At 35.3% G+C, this 22,924-nt stretch overlaps 1 protein-coding gene across 3 annotated transcripts in view; it reads left to right on the top strand.

Annotated features, from left to right (window-relative positions):
• The window catches only part of TTC21B (tetratricopeptide repeat domain 21B), a 65,295-nt gene extending 47,953 nt beyond the window's left edge, over window positions 1-17,342 (top strand). For all 3 annotated transcript variants that reach the window (XM_019727337.3, XM_074337306.2, XM_019727338.3), the window contains 7 exons: window positions 340-490; window positions 698-859; window positions 3,595-3,790; window positions 7,427-7,651; window positions 11,239-11,359; window positions 15,499-15,566; window positions 16,797-17,342. In XM_019727337.3, the coding sequence (XP_019582896.2) occupies window positions 340-490; window positions 698-859; window positions 3,595-3,790; window positions 7,427-7,651; window positions 11,239-11,359; window positions 15,499-15,566; window positions 16,797-16,874 (1,001 nt within the window). In that variant the 3' untranslated portion in view covers window positions 16,875-17,342. The remainder of the gene's footprint in view (window positions 1-339; window positions 491-697; window positions 860-3,594; window positions 3,791-7,426; window positions 7,652-11,238; window positions 11,360-15,498; window positions 15,567-16,796) is intronic.
• The last annotated feature ends 5,582 nt before the right edge of the window (window positions 17,343-22,924 follow it).

Raw genomic sequence — 22,924 nt, 5'->3', positions numbered from 1 at the left:
CAATCCTCTTGAACTGTGTAGCTAGAGTTCAGGTTACACAGCTGTGTCTAGAAAATTTTGGTCTGAGGAATGATCGAAAAGTAAGTTATAGCAAACGCACATTTTTACTTATTTGCCTGTATAGAACCTCTCACTATGATCAGACCAACCCAACCTTTATCATCTGATAGATTATCCAATTATCCATAGTCTCTTTAGAGAGTTATAACTCATAAGGCATTCCTTTGCTTACATTTGAATTGTATTTCATTTGAAGTAAACTGTATTTTAATGAGATAGGATTATAACCATCAAAAGATATAAAATGTTGTTTTTATCTGAAATATTCTTTGTTTGTAGATAATTATATGACATTATCTCGTTTAATTGATTTCCTAAGAAGATGTGGAAAACTTGAGGATGTTCCAAGATTTTTCTTAATGGCTGAGAAACGTAATTCCAGAGCAAAATTGGAGCCAGGATATCAATACTGTAAAGGACTATATCTTTGGTAAATCTGTTGGCAAATAATCCTACATACTAGCTTTTTTTTTTTTTTTTTCCCATTGTGGATAAAGTAGAATAAGCTTTTGTTTGTTTTAAGAAACACCTACATTGTAAAATATGTTAATAGTTTTATTATCAAATAGATTATAAACAAAGTTTGTAGTCAGTGATTGAAATAAATGATTTTTTTTTTTTTTAAACATCTAACAAGGTATACTGGAGAACCAAATGATGCCCTTCGACATTTTAATAAAGCTCGGAAAGATAGTGACTGGGGCCAAAATGCCCTTTATAATATGATAGAAATCTGTTTGAATCCAGATAATGAAACTATTGGAGGGGAAGTATTTGAAAATCTTGATGGAGTCTTGGGGTGAGTAGTGTTTGACAAATTATCTTGTAAAAAACAAAGAAAAACCAAAACAAACAAACAAACACTTGTTGATAAGCAAGGATACCCTATAGAGGAGACCTTATAGAAGAGAATTAAATTCTAGGATAGCACTAGGGAAAGATCAGATGAAAAAAATCACAGCACAGCTACAATTAATGTTCTTTAAAACAAGCACGAAATACTTTTAGGAGATTTCCTAAATCAGGATAAACATGTTATGAAGACACTTTCCTAAGTAGAAAATAGGGGAGAAAATAGGATACATTATAGAATTTGATTCCTTTGGCAAAAATTGTTCCCAGAATAATAGTAACTCCTTAACAAATGGTAGTTACATGCCATACCCTGTGCTGTGTACCTTACATGCATTATCTTATTTACTCCCTGCACCAGTATTGTGAAATAAAACTCAGAGTTAACTTGTCTAATGTGATAGAGTTAGTAAATGGTGGGGGCAAGATTTGGGCTGCAGTCTACCTGACTTGAAAGCTCCAGTTGTTAGGCACAGTGGTTATGTTTCTCGCAGCCTCTGTTTGTTGCTTGCCCTCTCCTCAAATTGGACAAGGTATGGTGGGGGCTGTATAAGGATGCAAATGTGTAAGGCTCAGGGGTAGTTTCTGCCTTCTTGAGCATGTAATTTACCTAGGAGGCAAGACAGTATCTGAGATCATTCACCCTCCGACAAAACAGAAATAGGTTAAATGGATATTAAATGTTGCGGGATTTGTAGAAATTATAGTAGCAGTGCAGAGTAGTCAGGGCCAGCTGTATAGAGGAATGGGAGTAAATTAGAAGTGGATTGCTGAGAGGTTCAATGGCAGATTATAGAGACCACTGAAAGTTTCAGAGCAGGGAGAGATGTTTATTTTATGTTTGTCTTAGAAAGATTAAGGTAACTTAGTGTTATATGACTATAGGCTATCCCTGTGGAATTATTCAGCAAGTTGAAAATACAAAAACGAACTCAGAAAGGAGGTCACAGCTGGAGATTCAGGTTTGGTCAGGTGGATAGTTGGGACCCCATGAATAGCCCCTTTGTGGGTAGGATATAGTAGCAGAAGTCTGAGAACTAACTAAATTTGGGACATGCTAATATTTAAGGGGACTGGCAGAGGAAGGGAAGTCAGCAAAGGGCAATCAGTGTGGTGAAGAGAGAACTAAAAATGAGTGATGTTTTAGAAGTGGAAGAAGGGGAACTTTGAAGAAGGTAGCCAATGGTGTGAAATGTTTTAAAGACGATAAAGGCCGAAGGCCTGAGAAAGAGACCAATGACTTTTGTGACTGAGCTCTGAGAATTTATTTTCCTTTCAGTAATTTATTTATTTATTTATATATGTATATATATATATATATATATATATACACACACACATATATATAGACACACACATATACATACACATGTATATATACATATATATGTATATGTGTATATATATACACACACATATATATATATATATATATACCTCCTCACATGTACAGAGGCTGCCAAAAAATATATACACATTTTAAGAAAGGAAAAAACTGTATTAAAATTATAATACTTAATATATACCAATAACAAAAGATGAATACAGGTTACAGTTGACTTGTGCAATTACAAGAGGTGCTCAAAGTGGTTACCATCAGCGTCCAGACACTTCTGATTATGGCAAACTACTGCTTGAGTGACATTGACCAAAGTGTCCACTTGTATACATATTTTTGGCACCTCTGGTATATACCGTGTTTCCCTGAAAATAAGACCTAGCCAGACAATCAGCTCTATTGGCGTCTTTTGGAGCAAAAATTAATATGAGACCTGGTCTTATTTTACTATAATATATGACCGGATCTTACAGAATAAAATGGAATGGAATGGGAATGGGAATGGAAATGGAAATGGAAGAAATATAATACTGGATCTTATATTAATTTTTGCTCCATAAGACGCATTAAAACTGATTGTCTGGCTAGGTCTTATTTTCGAGGAAACACAGTATACGCATGTGTGTATATATATCTGGGTGTGGGTATGTGTTTGAAAAAAATAAGAAAAATGCTAGTCCATATTTAAATTGTCATTGTATTTGAAATTGACAACCTTAAGACAAAATACATAATTTCTGAGCATCTGACAGGCAACTGGGTGAGGAAAGTAAAACAGTTTTTATGTGTCTCATAAATAGATTTAAATCCAAAGTTTACCATTTAATAGTTGTGTGACCTTTAGTAAATTAGTTCATCTGTTTGAGCCTTAGCTTTCTTATATAAAAAATGGATTCAAGATAGATTGAATGAAATAATCCAGTGCTTTGCACGTAGTAGGTGCTTCAAGAAAGTTAGTTCTTCTTCGCTCCTGTTTCTTTTCTTTCGTTTTCTAAATAAGTACATGACTTGATAATTGCATGATTCTACTTACTCTGAATTCTAAGTTAATATTAGCTGAAATGAACACATTTACCACATGTAGATATTGTCCAGATTTTGTCTTCAGTCTAGAGTGAAGAAATGTTTAACGGTCTTTTATTGAAGCTATATTAAGTTTGTCTTAAAAAATGCATTATAGCTCCACTTTACTTTGTATTAGAAGAGAATGAGTGACTTTCTTCCAAAGGATTTCTTTTAAATTGGTGACAAAGAAACCTGTGTACCCTAAAGCTCATTCTAATCTCAGTGAATTTTACTTTATGAATAATAGAAATAACTGATTTATTTTTAACTGTATACAGTAATTCAACTGAGAAGCAAGAGTCTGTGCAATTAGCAGTGAGAACGGCAGAAAAGCTCCTTAAAGAACTAAAACCTCAGACCGTTCAGGGTCATGTACAGCTTCGCATAATGGAAAACTATTGCCTAATGGCTACTAAACAGAAATCTAATGTTGAGCAAGCATTGAATACCTTCACCGAAATAGCAACATCTGAGGTTAGTAGATTTTCTTTCTCAACTTCATATGCTATCTTTCCTTGGTAGTATAGAAATATGTGTTTTGATTAGTTGTTTGTTTTCTGAACATAATTACTATTATTAAAAATTAGATACATAGTTTGCCCTCATTTTACTTTTGTTTCCAGAGACACTGTTACTGTTTTGATGTGTTTTTGACACATTTGTCGCTATTAGAGTGGCGAATTCTAGAGAAAGGGAATACTTCAAAAGGGCATAAATTTATACTCAAGGGAACGTCTGTATCCGCTGGAGTTCTGTGCTGTAAATGTAGCCTAGGTTAGCTTACTAAGGGAAAGAAACACCTGGCTGCCTTAATAGCTCACCTTTTCACTTACATGAATTTGAAATTTTTCCAATTCTAAGACTAAGTGAGATCAATATTGACAACTTGTAATTCAGTTATGCAAATAACTGAAAAAGTTTAGCAACAATGGAATAACCGCCTGCAATATTATTATTATTATTAGAAAGTTCTCTTCACTCAGTTCCACTTCCCTTCTCACTCTCTGGTGTTCTCTTTTTCTTTCCCTCATACAGTGCTGTATTTCTTGAATTATTTGATACTAAGGAAGGAAGTCTAGGCACCCACCCCATCAGCAGTTGGTAATAGCTAGTTCTAAGCATACTCGTTGGATTTCATGTTCTTCCACTCAAAAATGTAGGACACCAGAAACTCACTATTTTATGTCTGTCAGAGGACTTTCAGACGTATGCTGTGTTTTTTTGTGGTTCAGAGGTCATAGTGGTAGCGATAAAATACACAAACCCCCCTCCTGTATCCCCTTCCCCAGGACAGGATCCCCTCCTATATGCCTCCCAGGACCCTGGAGGGATTTAGGGAAACCTAGGACTCCCATTGCCATTTAGGTACAAGTGACCTATATGGTTTTTGCCACTTTTACCTTTATTACCACTGTGAGTCACTCGTAGAACAAAACAGCAAGGGAGCCTCAGCAGCAGTAACATCCTGGAGCCGGGCCTTCTGCTGACATTGAAGTAATGTTCTCAGGAGTTGTGCTCAGCAGAATTGTCTGTGTGGCAGCAGATGGATGACAGTGGCTGACTGAACAGAGACCAGAAATAGGGCTGTTATATAAGTCCAAGAAAATCTGTAAGAACCCAACTAAGCACCATTTCAAGGAAGGTATAGCTACTGAATGTTGTGAAGTAGCATCCTATCATGTAACGAGAGCGTTTAAACTGTGAGGTTTGAGAAAAAACGCCCAAAGCAGTGAGTGACATGCAGCTATTTCCTAGAGAGACTAAGTCAATTTTCGGGTTGGTGTGACTGCATTATTTTTTATCATTCTAACCTATGTGATTAGTAACATACTATCGTCAAATCTGTTTAATCCAAAGACTGATGTGTGAACTGAAGTTTCATAAACAAGAAATGTATCTTGCATTTTTTTCTTTTAACTCATAAGCTGCCTTTATTAAATATAATGAATATTCATTAAGTAGCCAGTGAGTGCTAAGCACAGTGGGAATCACAAAGATAAACCAAGTATAGCCCCTTTTTTCGAATTGCTCACCTAGAGAAGATGAGACAAGCATACGGACTGTAGTAGGAAACACAATCTATGACATTCTGTCCTAGAGTTACAAATGAAAGTGCCGTGGGAAACAGTCTTAAGGAGAGTTGGGAGACCTGTTTGTGGAGAAGGTATGGTTTAAGAAGAACCAGGATAAATTTCATTTTCACAGGCAGAGATAGAGAAACTGCATTCTAGGTGAAGTAGAAAATAGGAACAAAGGCAGGGAGGCGGGAAGCATAGGGTATATTCCTAGCACTATGCAGCATTCAGATTGATTGAAAAAGAGGGATGTGACAGGAAGTCATGGAAGGAAATAGTGGAAAATACATTAAACCCAAGCAAAGCATTTTCACTTGCTTTCATCCCATCACCTTGAACCATAAAAGTATGTTATTTGTAATACAGCTATATTGTCCTTTGTGATCTAAAGCTGTTGCAGCTCTAGCTGTTCAGCTTAGCTGAACATGAGAGAGAAGCTGGCTGAACGCTTTAGGATGTCTGTACCATAAAAGACATCGTACGTCTAATGCAGGGGTTAGCACTCAGGTTTATAGTTTTAGAAACTATTCTTCATTTCACTCAGGAGTGATCAGTCTGTGAGGAATTGATTTCATTCTAATCAAACTCAAGGTGTATGGTTTTAAAATCAGAGAGCTTATTTTTAAATGTGTAGTATGGGATATTTTTAATATGTGAACAGGTCTGGACATTTTTACAGGACCCTTCTCTTCGTGGGCTGGCCTAGGACCTGGCTGACAAATACTTCACCGACATCTATTTACGTTCCTCCCTAGCCTACCTGGGGGTGGGGTGCGACTCAGTAAATGATAATATCCCACATGTGTCTTCAGAATTTACTACCAGTTGGTTGGATCTGGCACTCACATATAACCCTTTTAGCCATTCCTTAAGGAGAAAAAAATTACATATTGGAAGTTTTATCATAGATATAAAATTAGATCCAGGAAAATTATGTATTCCTAAAAGCTGTTTTCATCAAGCTGTAATGAATTGCCCTTTTCTAATCCAGAGTTATTTCTGACTTCCATCCATGATCAGTGTTGGACGTTGAACGTTTTACTACTCTGCTATCCTTTTGTTCCTTATTAGTTACTCAAACTCTCTAACTTATAGTGCAACTTTATTATAGTCGTGATACTATAAGTCTAAATCAGTTTCCTATTGTTTATTTATACTTTAAACTGAAGCCTTCCTCTTCATAAAAGCAACACAAGCCCTCTTCTGAAATTTAAGAGCTACTCTAGCTTTATACACATTATTGCTTAGGTAAGTTGGTTTTCTGGAGAGATCGCTAATGGCCTCCATTTTATACTGATTCTTATTAGCTTGTTGGTTTTAGAGCGTGACATTTTCTGACTCTGAACTCTGTGTAAAAGAATGTGTTTTATAGACACTATCAAAAAGCTTCAGACTCCAAATCTAAAAGCATATTTTAAGACATGAGTTTATTTCATATAATTTCCAAGTGATTAATTAATTGCATACCTTATTTATAATACTTCTTTGGTCAAACTTTATTGAGAGAAGAGGTTTTTGAATAAAATGAAAATGAAAAGAGAGAAAAAGGGCAATAGAGTCCACGTGGATAAGATATACCATTGCAAGTAAATCATTCTGTTATTTCTATTTTACAGATGAAGGAACAAAGGAGTCAGAATGCTAAATTTGAAACACAAATGTTCAATTAGGATTACACTGAAATGAAATTTTATTTATTTTTTCTGTTTCTGTATAAATTCAAAACAGCCAGTCAATCTCAGTAAAGACTGAGTCCCCCTAATTGTCTGGAATTGTGTGGTTATGGTGTCTGCATATTTATTGAATTATCTTGACCACACAGTACCTCACCAGGTGTCTTCATGGCAGTTTGAGTTTACTTGATGTGTTAAATATCGTGAGCATGTCACAGTTACCTGTGTGGAGCCAGAAAGAATCCACTGGCATAATTCTCACATTATGTAGCACTTGCTGCTTTCCATGTGTTTTCCTTTTAAACATAGGACATTCATTTATGTGGGTGTATCTGGGTGTCTGAAGTTTTGTTTTCTTACAGAAGGATCATATTCCAGCACTTTTGGGAATGGCAACTGCTTATATGATCTTGAAACAGACTCCAAGAGCCAGAAACCAGCTGAAGCGGATTGCAAAAATGAACTGGAATCCTATTGATGCTGAGGACTTCGAAAGGAGTTGGCTGCTACTTGCTGATATTTATATTCAATCAGCAAAATACGACATGGCAGAAGAACTATTAAAACGATGCCTACGTCATAATAGGGTAGGTGATTGAAGAGTAGGAACTAACGGTTAACCTTTGTTGTATAAGCTTTCTATAATAGGTTATTATAGAGTGTTGTTCCATGTCTAAGAATTCCTCTGTGTTTTGATAATTAAATGTTTATTCTTAACCACAAGCAGTAAATAAACATTAATAATAAGAAAGAAGCTATTTATCCTTAAAACTGAAAATTTGAAAAAAATTATTTATGCAGTTTCCAGTTTCAGCTGTAGTATGCCCTACTTACATAAAGTGTTCTCGGAATGTCAAGTGTTTGCCTGTGATTACCAATCTCATCATAGGACTAATGAAAATTGCAGAAGAACATTAATTGCAAACGTCTGTCCTCCATTAAGAAATACTTGATGAATTCACTGCAACTGCATACCATTTCCACATTATTACCGTGTTTCCCGAAAACAAGACCTAGCCAGACCATCAGCTCTAATGTGTCTTTTGGAGCAAAAATTAATATAAGGCCTGGTCTTATTTTACTACAATATAAGACCGGGTTTTATATAATACAATATAAGATTGGGTATAATATCATATCATATCATATAATACCAGGTCTTATATTAATTTTTGCTCCAAAAGATGCATTAGAGCTGATGGTCTGGCTAGGTCTTATTTTCGGGGAAACAGGGTAGAATCCACTGGCATAATATATTTTGTGGGGGAAAAGTCTTTTCAGCATTTAATTTGATTTGTTTAATAAAAAGTCCTTATCTTTAGGTGTAAATTGAAAGTCCCTAGAATTTAAGTCTCTTTACTAGCAGTGCATTTTGGTGTTTAATCGCACAAGAAACGATGTCTTAGTAAAACATTTTTTAAGTTAAGAATTAGTTACTATTTGTTGAGAAATAATTGTACTCAACTTAGAAACTTGGGGATATCGATCTTTATAGATTCATATCAGTTACTTCAGATCTTAATCATAGAAAATCGATGTTTTATTCTCTGAGCAAATTAAACTTCAAAATGGTTTATTTGTATTTTAAAGATGTCGTCAGATACTATTAGGTTACTTTATTAGGAACTTTAAAAACCTAAAACATCAAGTCATTTATCAATATATAGTTTATAGATCCAATTTTAAGTTAAACTGGCCTAGAAAAACAGAGTACTTATTATTAGGCTTTGAAAAATCAAAGCTGCCAGTTGGCTGACCCTTCTGTGCCACGTGTAGGATTAAGCAGGATGGCATGGGAAGTAAGGTTTCGATCCAGATAGAATTTCAGTTTGCCAGAATGTGACAGTGAGACACAGCACGTTTGAACACGATGGCTACTTTAGGGGCGTGAGCCCTGCTGATTAGGCTTGTCCGTATTGTGAGCATAAGATCCAGGAACTAGAGCTTAGAAACCTTGAATTATGTAATTAAAAAATGGAGATCATCCAGATCTGGGACAGGAAATGTACAAGATGACACTAGGCCATCTTGTCATACCAGATGGCAAGGAAGCTATCAAAGATGATTAGAGTCATGTCACGGACTCAGGAGCCAACTGGAAGACACTCCCACTAGCCCAAGTTGGGACACTTTAAATATCAATAGAATAAGAGGGGCAATGAATTGAAACAACTAAATATGTTGAAATCCTTGAGTTTATAAAGATAAAAAAAAAAAAACTAATTATCACTGAAATATGCTAATGACCAAAGCTGGCAAGTGAAGGTAAAGAATTAAGCATTTATCCCGCCTTTTCTGTATGAACTAACTATACTACTGGGTAACAAAATAGAAGAAAAAGAGACATTTCTCATTATAGATGTTTTCCTGCTAATAAATGAAGAAAGTATGATAGCATATCATCATTTTTCAACTCTGATGAGTTAATGAATGGGTATAACATCACAAAAAAAGAATCAATATTATGTGCCTCCTGATGGAAAAAATATCATTAGGACAGGGCTGGACTGGGGTGAAACAAATGAAACACTTCCTTTAGATCTAAAATTTAAAGGGACACTTAAAATCCAGGTGGTGCCGCTATAAAAAAGTTCCATAACCTGGAGGTCTGAGCTCAGGGTGCCAGCATGGTTGGGGTGTGGTGAGAGCCCTCTCCCAGGTTGCGGAAACTGACTTTTCATTTTATCCTCACGTGGTGGAAAGAGAGGGCACAAGGACCCTCCCAAGTCCGTTTTATAAGGGCACTGGTCCCACTCATCAGAACTCAACCTTCGTGACCTGATCACCTCCGAAAGACCTCACCTCCTAATACCAAAACATTGGCGGTTAGGGTTTCAACACGAATTGGGGGCGTGGGGAACACAAACATTCCGTCAATTGTAGTAATCAGATAAATAATAATCCAATGCAATATTTTTTAAAAATCAAAATATCAAAATGTTAAATAGGACCTGACAGTGCTGTGCTGCACTATATTGAAGCCTGAAGCAAAAGGGAAAATGTGAACCCCAATATCTGTTTGTATGTATTTTTTAATGGGTAATGGTTTTAATGAATGTATTATTGATATATTTTCTTGCATTAAGGTCAAGAAAATAAAATTATAATAACTGGGTATAAATAAAATATTTTAAAATAATGTGTTTTAATATATCTACTTGTCAATTTTTCAATGTTTTAAATTCATTTAACATTCTAGGAAAAAATAGCCATTATAAAATACCTAAAAACATATATACTGGTTTGCACATATTTTTCTTTTGCCTCAGGCTTCAAAGTGGCTTGGTGGGGCACTGTTCTATCAAGAATTTTTACCTCTTTCCCCCAAAACCAAAATCAAACGCAAACCTCTAGGTCTAATTACAATTTCCAGGAAGTATCAGTGACATAGTAACATATGACATAAGCACCACAAGAATGCACTCAACTCAATCTGGGCTTTGAGAAACTCTGGGACAAACATTGTTGTTTCCGCTACATTTAATTATAAGAAAACAGACAGAGGGTGATGGAGAGGAAACCTCTAGATCAAAAGAAAGTCGAGCAGTGTTTCAACAAGTTACACTGCGTGGGCCTTGTTTGGATCCTCATCCTAACAAACTAAAAAAAAAAATGAAAAATTTCAGACTTTGAAATTTGAATAGTTACTGGATATTTGATGGTGTCAAAGAGTTGTTACATTTAGGTGTGACAAATTGTGGTTAAGTTTGAAGAAAGTCCTTTTTAGAACAGCATACTAAAATATTTATGGATGAAATGATACAATATTTGAGTATTTTTATCTGATAATACAGAAGCACAAGTGTGTGGGGTAGAGGTGAAACAGTATGAGTTCATTGTTGAAGATAGGGGTTCATAGGGTTCATTATACTGTCATTTCTCTATTTGTATGTGTTACAATTATTTGTAATGAAAAATGTACATGTATATGTATAAAATACAAATGTCCTTGCCTCTCACCCAAAAATCCTGATTCTGTGGGTTTGTTGTGGGGGAATTGGCATCATAATCTTTTATTAAGTCCCTTAGATGATTTGATTCCATAGCCAAAGCTGAAAACCATTCTCTTATGTGCCATTCAAATGAGTTAATATGGTTGACCTCTATAGTCATAAGCGCCTCATAAAATCTTAGTGGTATCGAGTTTAATCTATTTATACATCTTCCATTTCAGTCTTGCTGCAAAGCTTATGAATATATGGGGTACATTATGGAAAAAGAACAAGCATATACAGATGCTGCCTTAAACTATGAGATGGCATGGAAACATGGCAATCAGACAAATCCAGCTGTCGGTGAGTTTAACAAATTAGACACTAAGTTTTCACAGGAAACTTGGGTTTTATTTGTAAATCTTCATTGAAATGCATTTGACTTTCTTTTCAAGAACAAAATACACATTAAGAGCCAACTTCCTTTGTCAGTACTTCCAAAAAATAAATTTTGTATTCATAATAGATTATCAGCTAATACTGGGGGGTGCCAAAAAAATTTATACAGATGACTTGTATTCATCTTTTGTTATCGGTATATACTATTACAATTTTAATACAGTTTTTTTCCTTTCTTAAAATGTGTATACATTTTTTTGGAACCCTCTGTAGTTATTAAGTATAATTTCCCAAGATTCAAATTTGTCCCCAAGTCACCTTAGAGTACATCTAATCTAATTCTGCCCTTTTCTCTCCCTTCACCCTCTGCTATTTCTATAATGGTAATCCTGTGGGGAAAAGTGTTCTTGTCAAGGAAGTTAGGAAAACAGCATGAAATCAAGTTTTACAGGTTTCTTTACTGCAGAAATTCTCAAAGCCTTTAAACTCTAATGTATATTATGATGGCTATCGCAGAGAAGACATGTTTCCTGCTGTAATTGGACCATGAAACATGGTGGGGTTTTTTTCCTCCTGAGCCTCTAGAAACATCATCTCATCCCAGTGGCAGACTATTAGTTTGAGGACTGCTAGTCTCCAACTACCCTAACAGATGAGGGGCATCTGGAATATACCTAATGATTCCGTCTCCCCACATTGTGAGGGAGCTCATCCCATGCATCTTTTCCTTTATATGGAACTGATATGTGCTTCCTTGAAATTCCCAGGTCTTGTTTTCTGGAGCAACCCACAGAGTCCTTTTCCTTTTACGCATAAGGGCCTCTAATTCCAAACTTCTTTCATGGCTCTCCTACGGTTTCTCTTTAAACCATCCTCACTTACCTGTCCATTCTTCTAGAACCTGTTTCTGAGTCTTTCACCCTCCTTGTTGCTGTCACCTGGAAACTCTAAAATAGTGTTTCCCAGACTGTGCTTTGGAATATTTGGTGAGATATTAATAGTTATTAAAAAAAGAGAGAGAGACCGACAAAGAGAGAGAGAGAGAGAAAGAGAGAGAGAGAGAGAGAGAGAGAGAGAGAGAGAGAGAGAGAGAGAGAGAGAGAGAGAGAGAGAGAGGTGAGTCAGAGGAGATAATATTCCATGGCCAGTTAAGTTTGAAAAAGGGAATTTTATTTGTCCATGTCCCTCCCGACCTATTGTACCAAAAATGAACAAATATGATTTAAGAATTAGTTGTATTTATAATGAAGCTATTTTTTTAATTAGGCATTTAGTCATTGTTAATTCAACCTAAAGTGACATCTGTTTTTTTAGCAGCCATATCACAGTATGGATGCATTTAATTTACAGTCAGATAGGTCATTTTTAATGGCTATCAGTTCAGGACTTCCCCAACATTATAATTTTTCTGGGGTCTGTTATTTTACTAGACTTGTATAGAGCAGAGAAACTAATATTTATTGATCGTATTTCTCCTTCTCAAGAATTGTGCATCGTACAGAATAAAGTCAACTTATTAAATGAAAATTCCATGAAATCCTTAAAATATATATAATTTTTGATGCTTTATTCCACAAAAGGAATACATTTAGAAGCTAAATTATTTGAATATTCTGGTTCTTGGAGCACTTCAGCAAATACAGGAATTCCCACTCACTCTTTCATTCATTGTGTCATCTTTGCATTTTATAGATGATTTCATCAGTTCCTCTGTGTTCTTGAGTAAGCATTTCTCTGAAGTTCTCAATTAATTCTTTAGTTTCTTTCTAAACATTATCATCGCATCCAACACGCCTAGTCTGCCTTGCCATGTGAAGAATGCATTTCACTTTTTCACTTGTCAGGATGTCATTAATATGGTCGTGTTCTTTCTGTAGGTTCAGGCTTGAATATTGTCACTATGAAAGGCACTCAGAAGTGAGATCCAATGAAGGAAGAATCCATTTGTGTTTCTTCCCTTCACACCCATTCTCAGGTTACATGACAGTCACCAGGCTGATTACACTGATGTGTTCCTTCTCTCTCTCTCTCTCTCTCTCTCTCTCTCTCTCTCTCTCTCTCTCTTCCATTTCTGCCCCCCCCCCCCCATTACATAAGGTTGAATTCTTAGAAGCTTGGCAGGCATAATGCAGCTGCAGTGCACATGTATTGTCATTCCTAGCTGTTTATTTCCTCTCTAAATGTTTTTGAAGAAGATAGCCTACCTATCAAGTTTCTTCCAGCATTAAAACTTGGTACTTCTAATGTAGTGTTGTCACAGGGGAAAAAAGGAAAAAAAAATTGCCAATATCTGTGTGCTACTCTAAAATTTTTAAAAGCATTTCACAATAAGTAATCTTTAAATTATCTCATTTGATCTTTAAATTATACTAAAAGAAAGAAGAGTTATTACCCCATTTTTTAGGTGAGGAAACTTGAAATTGACAGCTGAAGTGACTTCCCTAAGGTCTCAAAGCTGGTCGGGAAGCCAGAAGCCAAAACCTAAATCTAGTTGCATCCAATTAGATTTTTTTGTTTTGACTCTAGTTGCCATGTAAAGTAGGTTTGGCATGACATCTTAAATTATTTTCCTTTTCAAATGTCCTTTTAAAAACTCTATTTATTAGTCCACTTTAGAATTTCTTTGTAATGATATCAAGTTTATCTGTCTGAAATTGACTGTTTTCATCTAGGACAGTTCTGTTTGTGTGTGTGTGTGTGTGTGTGTGTGTGTGAGATACCATGAATTTTAGATAATTTCCACTTCTTACTTTTTACTACCATGTGACTACATTAGCTATGTATTCTTTTCAAACAGTTTTGTTTGAAATTCTAAAAATTCTAATGCGAATTTTGGAGCAAAAATTAATATAAGACCCAATATTATATTATATTATATTATATTATACCTAGTATTTTATATTATATTATATTATATTATACCCAGTCTTATATAAGACCCAGTCTTATTTTAATATAAGACTTATTTTATATATTTTATATTAAAATAAGACCGGATCTTATATTAATTTTTGCTCCAAAAGACACATTAGAGCTGATGGTCCGACTAGGTCTTATTTTCAGGGAAACACGGTATGATTAGAACACAAGAGCAGCATTCAAATTTCCCTTCATATTTCTAAGTTTTAAAGTGAAATATTTAATTTATCAATTACATTATTTTACATCATGTTATACCATATATTATTTATAGCATACACAATGCCACCATTATTTTTTTATCTTTCCCTTAGTTTACTTACTATTACAGCATTCCTACAGGAGAACAACAATCATTTAAGAACGTCTTAACACCTTTCTTCTAAATTGTCTCTATTTGAAACATGACATTTCAATATCAGTAATTGTGATAATTGTTAGTCATCACTGGTGTGAAATATCTGATAACTAGTCCACTCTCCCACCTGCTCTGCCTCTCACCATGTTATCTAGGTCTGTATGGCTCCTATGTGTCCTTTACACATACAGTTCCCTCTGCCTGAAAGTGTTCTTGCTTCCGCCCTCTTGACTTAGTTTATGCCTCATTCTTCAGATATCAAACATTGCCTGATGCCCACCCCCTCCCCAATCAGGTTTCTTAATATAGCTCACTTGGCCTGTACCTTTATTTCATTGCATTTATCAGTTTTGAAATTATTCATTTACTTACATAATTACTTAAGTAATGTACTTTCTTTCCTAATAGGATGTAAACCTCATGACTGTAGGAACCAGTTTGCCTGATGTGTTAAGTGCTAAATAAATCTGTATTGTATAAATGATTAGCTGTGTTATCACTTACTGCCCTTGATGAGTTTTTACTGCAATCTGTAAGTTGCAAAACCACATTTGTGGCATGGCAGTCTTCTAACCCAACAGTATATTCACTGTGGTCCTTTGTTCCTACTCCATTTTCTTTCCTACCTGTTATCCTTTCATGTCACTCCACCTTTTGTTACCTCGTCACTTCTGATGATGTGGTACCACATGCAAGTACCATAGTACTACCAGCCTGTGTTAAGAGTTCTCTAATAAGCAAGCAAGTGAAGGAGGGGGCCAAAACAGGTAAACTAGCAGTGTGCTTTACAGATCGTACTATAACATTATGCTTTTTGTCTTAACAGGATACAAACTGGCATTTAATTACTTAAAAGCAAAAAGATATGTGGATGCAATTGACATATGTCACCAGGTAATACTTAAATTTAGATTTCTTAAAATTTTCAGATGTAGTTTCCCACTCTTAGTTAACCTCAAGACGTACATGTATAGAGATAGAGGATGTACAATTATTGTACTTAAATGACTTACCAAATACGTCTGGGAGAGATGATCATTTTTCAAACTTTAGAAAATAATAAAGTTTACTTAAATCAACATATGCATTTAGTTAGACCTTAAATAATAAAATCTTTGGGTCCATTTAAAGACAGAGGCCAGAGGAGAAGCACGTTAAATAAAACATAGTCTTTAAATCGGAAGATATGTGAACATTGTTACAGATTCTCCAGATCATTGTTCTAATGAGACGTTCTTGTGAATGTGTCTAAGTCTGGTTGTTAGGATTCAGATTTATACATTACACATAAAAGACATGTCTGTAATTTAGAAGTCATTCAATTACATTGTGTAATTGATCCCCTACTAAATGATCCCTTACTGAAATGACAAATATTTAAGTTGCAGTTTTAGAATCTGTAGTTTCTTTATATATACATTGTCCTGTTGATATTTCATATAAAGCATTATATTAAACATTGTTAAGGGCTCTAAGCAAACCTCCTTAGAAAAGAACTGTGTAATATGCCTTATCTCAGATAGCTGTTTCAGCATCCTTATTGTAAATTCTTGGCCTCAGTCATTGCTATCGATTATTGAGTCTCTGTAAGCCAGTATTTCATATTAAAGTAAGTTTATACATTAGAACTATTTGTGGAGTTTTGGGTTTTTTTAAAATGACTATCTCCCCCCTCCTGGACTCAATCATCCTGGAAATGTGTATGTTTCAAAAATCACTATACGTAAATCTGATGTATGCTCCTGGTTAAAAACAACTCTCTAAGGGTTTATTAAATAACATGCACAAATAGCTAAATTTATAAAAAATATTTTGATTCATTGATACATAGTTGTTTTCTGCAACTGACCTGTTAAGGAAGTAATTGTATATGTTGTATTTTCCACATGTAGTATTCATATTCTACTGTTTTCATCTAATTTTTAGTAATATGAATGAGTCATCAAGTCACATCTCAGATGTCACTTTTAAAATTTGTGGTTATATTTGCAGTACTAACACAATGAAATCTCAACTGTAATGCTCATTCCTAGTATGTTTTGTAATTCTCCAGTTCTCGATAATAATTACAAGTTCTTGTGCTTCTTGTTTTGATTTTTTGTTTTTTGCTTTTGGTTTTTGCAGGTTCTTGAAGCACATCCAAGTTATCCAAAAATAAGAAAGGATATCCTTGATAAGGCCCGCACATCTTTAAGACCTTGAAGATTATTTTAATTTAGTTTGTTGATTAAGTGGGAAATGAATCTGAGTTCTTCCAGCTCAGAATAGGTTTGAACTCTGTAACAGAAGCATACCTTTTTTTCTCCAGCAGAGGCTGCTGTTGTATGTAAAGAGAAGTGCTATGTCAAATGGATGTTTTCTGATGGAGGAGGTGAATGAGCTGGTATATGTGATTGACTCTCTTGATTAGATGAGATTTGGTGTCTCTGTGGTAAAGATTATAACCCATTTATATAAAGAATATTTTGTTAAAATCTAAGTAATTGAGTATCCTATATCTCTTCTAAGGAATATTGAGTTGTTTACTGCAGAAAATACATTTAAAATACAATTGTTCTCTGATAAAAATTTTTGTAACATTGCTTATTGTTACAAAGGTTTGAATAAATTTCCTTGTAAATAATTTATGAAAAAGAAAATGTGAATTTTAATAAAGATTTTAGAAATGTATGTTTTTTTTATTCCTCTTGGGACTTAAGAGACATGGTGCAAAATTCGGGTGAGCTTCCCATGTAGTCTGCAGTGTTAATGGGTGGTATTGCAGAAAATGTGTGACTTACCTAGAGACATATTTTTGGAAAAACAAAAAAAGTGAGAGTTCTGCTTCCTTGTATTGAACTCCTTTCTGCTCTCACTGCTAATGTGATCTTAAGAAATAATCAGTACCTGAAATCAGTTTAAATAGGTAAACCTTTATGGCAATATTTAACCTTGGCCCAAAAGCTAGACCTTTTGGGTAATTTCTGACACTGGAACATCTGGTGGAGAAAGGTGACAAATAGTTTTTGTCAGCAGGTCCTCACAAAGCACACCATGTGAAACAACTGCTTACCTTGCAATGCTTAACACCACTCTGGCAGAGCAGATCTCACCCTTTTATTGTAAAATTAACCTAATCTTAGTAAACTCAATGCATAGCATTTTAAAAAATTTATTGTCTACCTCTTTTTCAGTTGTCTTTAAAAATACAATAAACAAAGTCTTCGATTTCATTTGCCATTTTAGTAAACACAGAGTATTTTTAAAAGTCACTTGCTGCCTTTCTTTAAATGTCCTATCTTAATTTCTTTTGAGCTACATTCTCTTGTTTCTGATCACTTCTCCAATTTTCCAAAGTCCTTTTAATTCCAATTATGTCTTACAAAGTTCAAATCATTCTTCTTTTTCACCTACCTTTTGTTTATGGCATCTCGTGAAAATGTTTAATAATAACATTTATGAAGCATTTCATATCTATTAAAACACTTTCACATGTCTTACTGCATTTGGTCCTCACAACCGTATGATGTTGATACTATTATCACTGTTTGCAGTTCTGGAACTGTGCCAGACTATCTCTCGCTGCAGTTCAAGGGGGGAAAAAGTCTTCCCGCCTGAATGGACATTGCTGAGGACATCATACAACAGAATGCCTTTAGCAGTTCTAATGTACTTGCATCATGGAATGCTAGAATCATGGAAATTGGATAGAGAAAGTTTATGTCTTTTAATTCTCACTCAACTCTCCAATGAAATGATATTCTTATCTTTTAGATGAGGAAATGAGGCTCAAACTAAATCATTTGCCTGTGGTCACAGCAAGTGTCAGAAACTGGATTCTATACTGGCCCAGATAACTTCCAAGCCCACTCTATTTCGTGTGTTAAGATACTTTTCATAACTAAGACTGTATCTATAAGAAAAAATTACCTTGTCTACATCTGGCTAGCAGATGAAACTAAGTGTTCTATCATAGAAATAGTTAAGGAATGAGGAGCAAAATGAAATGAGTGGAATGACAGTTCTTAACAAATGTAGAAACTATCAAAGAGAAGTCTTAAGTGCAGACCAGTGTAGTATAGCAGTTAAGAACGTGATTTGAGGTCAGACCAGCTTAGGTTTGAATTTTGGCTCTACCACTGAGTAGATTTTCATCTTTCTCAAGTCACAGAGGCTCTCTGAGCCTCAGTTTTCTCATCCATAAGAAAGCATTTAAGGATAATAAACTGCCTCAGGCTGTTGTAAGGATTAAATGAGAGAACATACATAAAACCTCTAATGAATCTGACTCACTTAAGCTCTTAATAAGTGGTGGTTCTACTTATTTATTATGAATGGAACAGGGCCAACTAGTAATTGCAACTGAGAAGAACCTTCAGGAAGAAAAGAGAAAGTGCATTCCGAGATGAGATGAACAGGACAAGTAAGTTGCCCTAGAGAGCACAGCCTACAAGGATTTAAGATTCTCACTCAGTCTCTCCCTTCCCCTTACCTCCTCTTCCCTGCCTTCCTCACTCACTCGCTCTCTTTCTCCTCCTGCCTCCACCAAACATGCTGCACTCTACATTTCATCCACCCAGATCATATTTTTGCCCTACCTTCTATCTGGAATTCTCTCCCTACTTTCCTCTCCCTTACCCCCACTTCCTGTCTCCAAGCTTTCTTCTCTAGGCTTATTCTTTCCTTCATTCTGGTATCAGTTTACCACCATCTCAGAGGCCATGTTCATGGCCAGGCCCACAATCTAAATTACCCATCCTATCATTCTGTATCATATCAGCCTTTTTAAACTCTTTTTAAACTAATCTCTGATGTTTGCCTTGTTCATTAAGGCTTGGTTTATGGCATACCTTATGTGACATGTTCAAGATTGCACATCCAGTAAAGCTGGAACTCACGCTGCTCTGAACTGCTACTCGAAGGAATCAAGTTACATGAGAATTTGTGGCTGCATTCAGGATGGAGAGGAGAAGACACAACATGAGTGAAAGGGTTTTCTGTGTATGTGGGATCTGACCACCACCCCGCTCAAGGTAAGGAAACAGTTATAAGTTTAATGCCCTTTGACCTTAGTATGGTGAACTGGGTCCCAAGAGGAAATAACTTGCTCCCCAGAAGTCAAGAACCTACTGGTAGAGTAATTTGGAAGGAGTTGATGTATGTACAGCTGAGGAAGCTAGGTTGAACTTTGCACTGGGGTTCAAGTGGATAATGGAATCACTATGGAAACCAAAAAACCAATTAAGACTGACAGGAACTATCCTAGTTTGGGACTAGAAACCACAAGTGAATAGCTTTAAAACAGGATTACACAACAGTGCTAGTGCTAATAAAGTTGCAAATTATTTTTTTTTATTTTGCTTTTAATGAAAGATTGGCAAAGGTACAAGGAAACCACCGCACTCATACACTGCTGGTGTAGTGTAGTGTAGCCCTTCTGAAGATCAGTTTGGCAATATGAAATAAGAGCTTGTCCTTTCAATTTGTAGGAAGTACAGATTGGTAGTCCAAAATAGTAACAGGGATATTAAATACAGTATGGGGAATATAGTCAGTGTTGTAAAAACTATATGGTGTCAGGTGGGTACTAGACTTATCTGGGGGGATCACTTCATAAATTATATAAATGCCTAACCACTGAGCTATACACCTGAAACTAATATAATATTGAATTTCAACTCTAATTAAACTATATATATATATATATATATATATATATATATATATATATATATATAATATAGAGAGTCACAGGATATAAAGTACAGCATAGGGAATGTAGTCAGTGGTATTGTAACAGCTATAAATGGTATCAGATGGGTAGTAGACTTATTGGGGTTATCATTTTGTAAGGGGTGTAAATGTCTAATCACGTTGTTTTGTACACCTGAAACTAAGAATAATAATAATAATAATAATAACTTGTCCTTTGATTAAGTAATCCCATTTAAAGAAATTTATTGTAAGAGATACTCAGAAATTTTCCCGAAATTTTTCAGTTTAAAAAATTGTAACAACAGAAATCTTGGTTTTTTTGGTTATTACCAAAACATTCAACATAAACCAAGTGATCATATATATTAACTTTACCCAATAGCAGAGTACTGTCTAGTCTTGAAAACCTGTTTGAAATATTTTATTTGTTTTCAAATTTTTAAAGTTTTTAAAAATTATTTATTTTTAAAAACTTTTTCAAGAACTGCTAAAGTTCTCACAGAATAAGTAAAAAAGCAAAAAAACATAACTTCATAGTTTAATTTGCAAATATATATGGAGGCATAGACATAGGTACACAAAACTACATGAAATTAACCCAATTTTTATTAGTTATATCTGAGTGATGAAATATCAGATGATTTTTATTTTTTTGCCATTTTGCAAGTTAACTGCAATGAGCACACAAAATTTTTTTTCCTTTTTTATCTTCTCAAGCCTGCTTTTTGCTGACTTTTTAAAGCTGTCCTGCTGAGCAAAAATTAGTAGAAAAAAAAATAAATAAAAGGTAACATTCTTTCAATTCCTAACACCCACCACTGTACTACCTTGTCTAAGCAAAATGTAATCTCGTTTATTTCAGTTGTCAGAGAAAAAGATTCGGAAAATAGAAGATAGACTCTGCGGAAAATGGTCATAGGAGTGGTAATATTAGCTATAGTAACGTGAGAACGTAGGATTACTAAGGAAAGATACCAGTACTTTTTTGTCAAAATGAAGAGTGCAGTCCTGCAACTACAGGGGGGAGAAAAACACACAGAGCTAAACTAGTTCTCTGCACTTTGAGTCCATTATTCTAGTAACAGAGTTTTAATGATCCTACCAAATTTAATAAGAAGCCAGTGGAAATCACGGAAATCACACAGGGCCACAATGTGGGGTTGTGTAGTATGTGTCTTGAACAGAGTGACCCAGCCAAGGGGTGAGAAGAGGGGAGCTGAAATCCAGCATTCCAAGTCTTGCACCCCTGGGGGAGGAGGAACCCCTTCTCTAATTTGAACAGATTGCTGGTAGGTTAGTGAGAGCCCTGGGAATGGGAGGTGAGGAGCTAGAGACAGTATAGAAAAATGTTTAGATACAGGGCTGAGGGAAAGGCAGCAGTAGAGTGATGGCTCTGGAGAGATTAGAGAAGTTTCTTTGTTTTGTGTTTTAAGATAGAGCTACTTGAGTGTCTTGGGAAATTTATGGGAAAAGCCGGTAGATACTGAAAGTATAAGAAACAGAAGAGGGCAAAACCTGAGTAGGAAAAGGGTGGGGTTCAGGGGGTATTTCGAAGAATTAGAGTTCAGAAGGAGGTGTGATTTTTTGTGAAGGGAGTAAAGGAAAAACATGACTGCAGAAAGAGGTATTACATGTAAAGGTAGCCTCAGGAGCCCTTATGCTAATTGGCTCCAATAGTTTTATCACAAATAAAACGGACTTTGACCTGAGGGCAGCACCAGTCCTTCATATGCATGGAATTTCAGGCCCTGTGTTTTCCTTGGTCTGTGAAGTATTTTTCACTTAACTTCCAGGTTCCTGGTTGTGGTTGCTGGAAGTCTGCCTACCAGATTAGAGGGGGGTTACTGTAACATAATAAATCATAGTTATGAGCAAAAAAAGTGCTACCCACCTTTTAATACTCTTCTTAAGAACCAGATGTTTTCTAGACAAATGCTTCACTCTACAATCTGCCTTACAGTGCACCTAAATGAATCTGGCACAATGCCCAAAAAAGCAATTTGATCCCATAAATGAGGAAAGCTGAGTAATGAGCAGGTTCTAAATGTCTTCCTTCCGAGTGGCATAACCTTAGACTGTATGGCAGTCTGTAAACCAGGCTGTTTTCAAATAGTGTGTATGTTATTTTTATCTTGCTTCAAACAAATTCTTTTGGCAACGTAAAAGAAACTCTGTTTTAAACAAACAGAAGGGTATTTTAAGAAGGTAATTACTATTTCAGTTTCCGCCAAAGGCAGGCTAGTTTTATTTTTAATGGGTAAATGATGTAAGAACCTTAAAAAATACATACTTGAAGAACAAAGCTGTGAAGTATTTTGTAGTACTATCCTCACTTATAATGGGTCAGGATAACAGGTCCTATTTCACAGTCAGAGATGATACTTTCTTCGAAAAACACACCAAGCTTAACAACATTGAAGGGGGGGGAAATGTGCCAAAATGCTAAGCAGTTATATAAACACTCTTTTCAAATAGTTTAAGTTAAATATACTTGAAGTGGCCCTAGCCAATGAATGAAAATTTCTCCCTCATACATAATTTCTTGAAAACTTTCTAAC

The sequence above is a fragment of the Rhinolophus sinicus genome, chromosome 17 (genome assembly GCF_057876585.1).
Source record: "Rhinolophus sinicus isolate RSI-liver-muscle chromosome 17, RSI-T2T, whole genome shotgun sequence".
NCBI lineage: Eukaryota > Metazoa > Chordata > Mammalia > Chiroptera > Rhinolophidae > Rhinolophus > Rhinolophus sinicus.
Note: the sequence above shows the minus strand (reverse complement) of the source record. Positions and strands in the feature narration are given on the sequence as shown.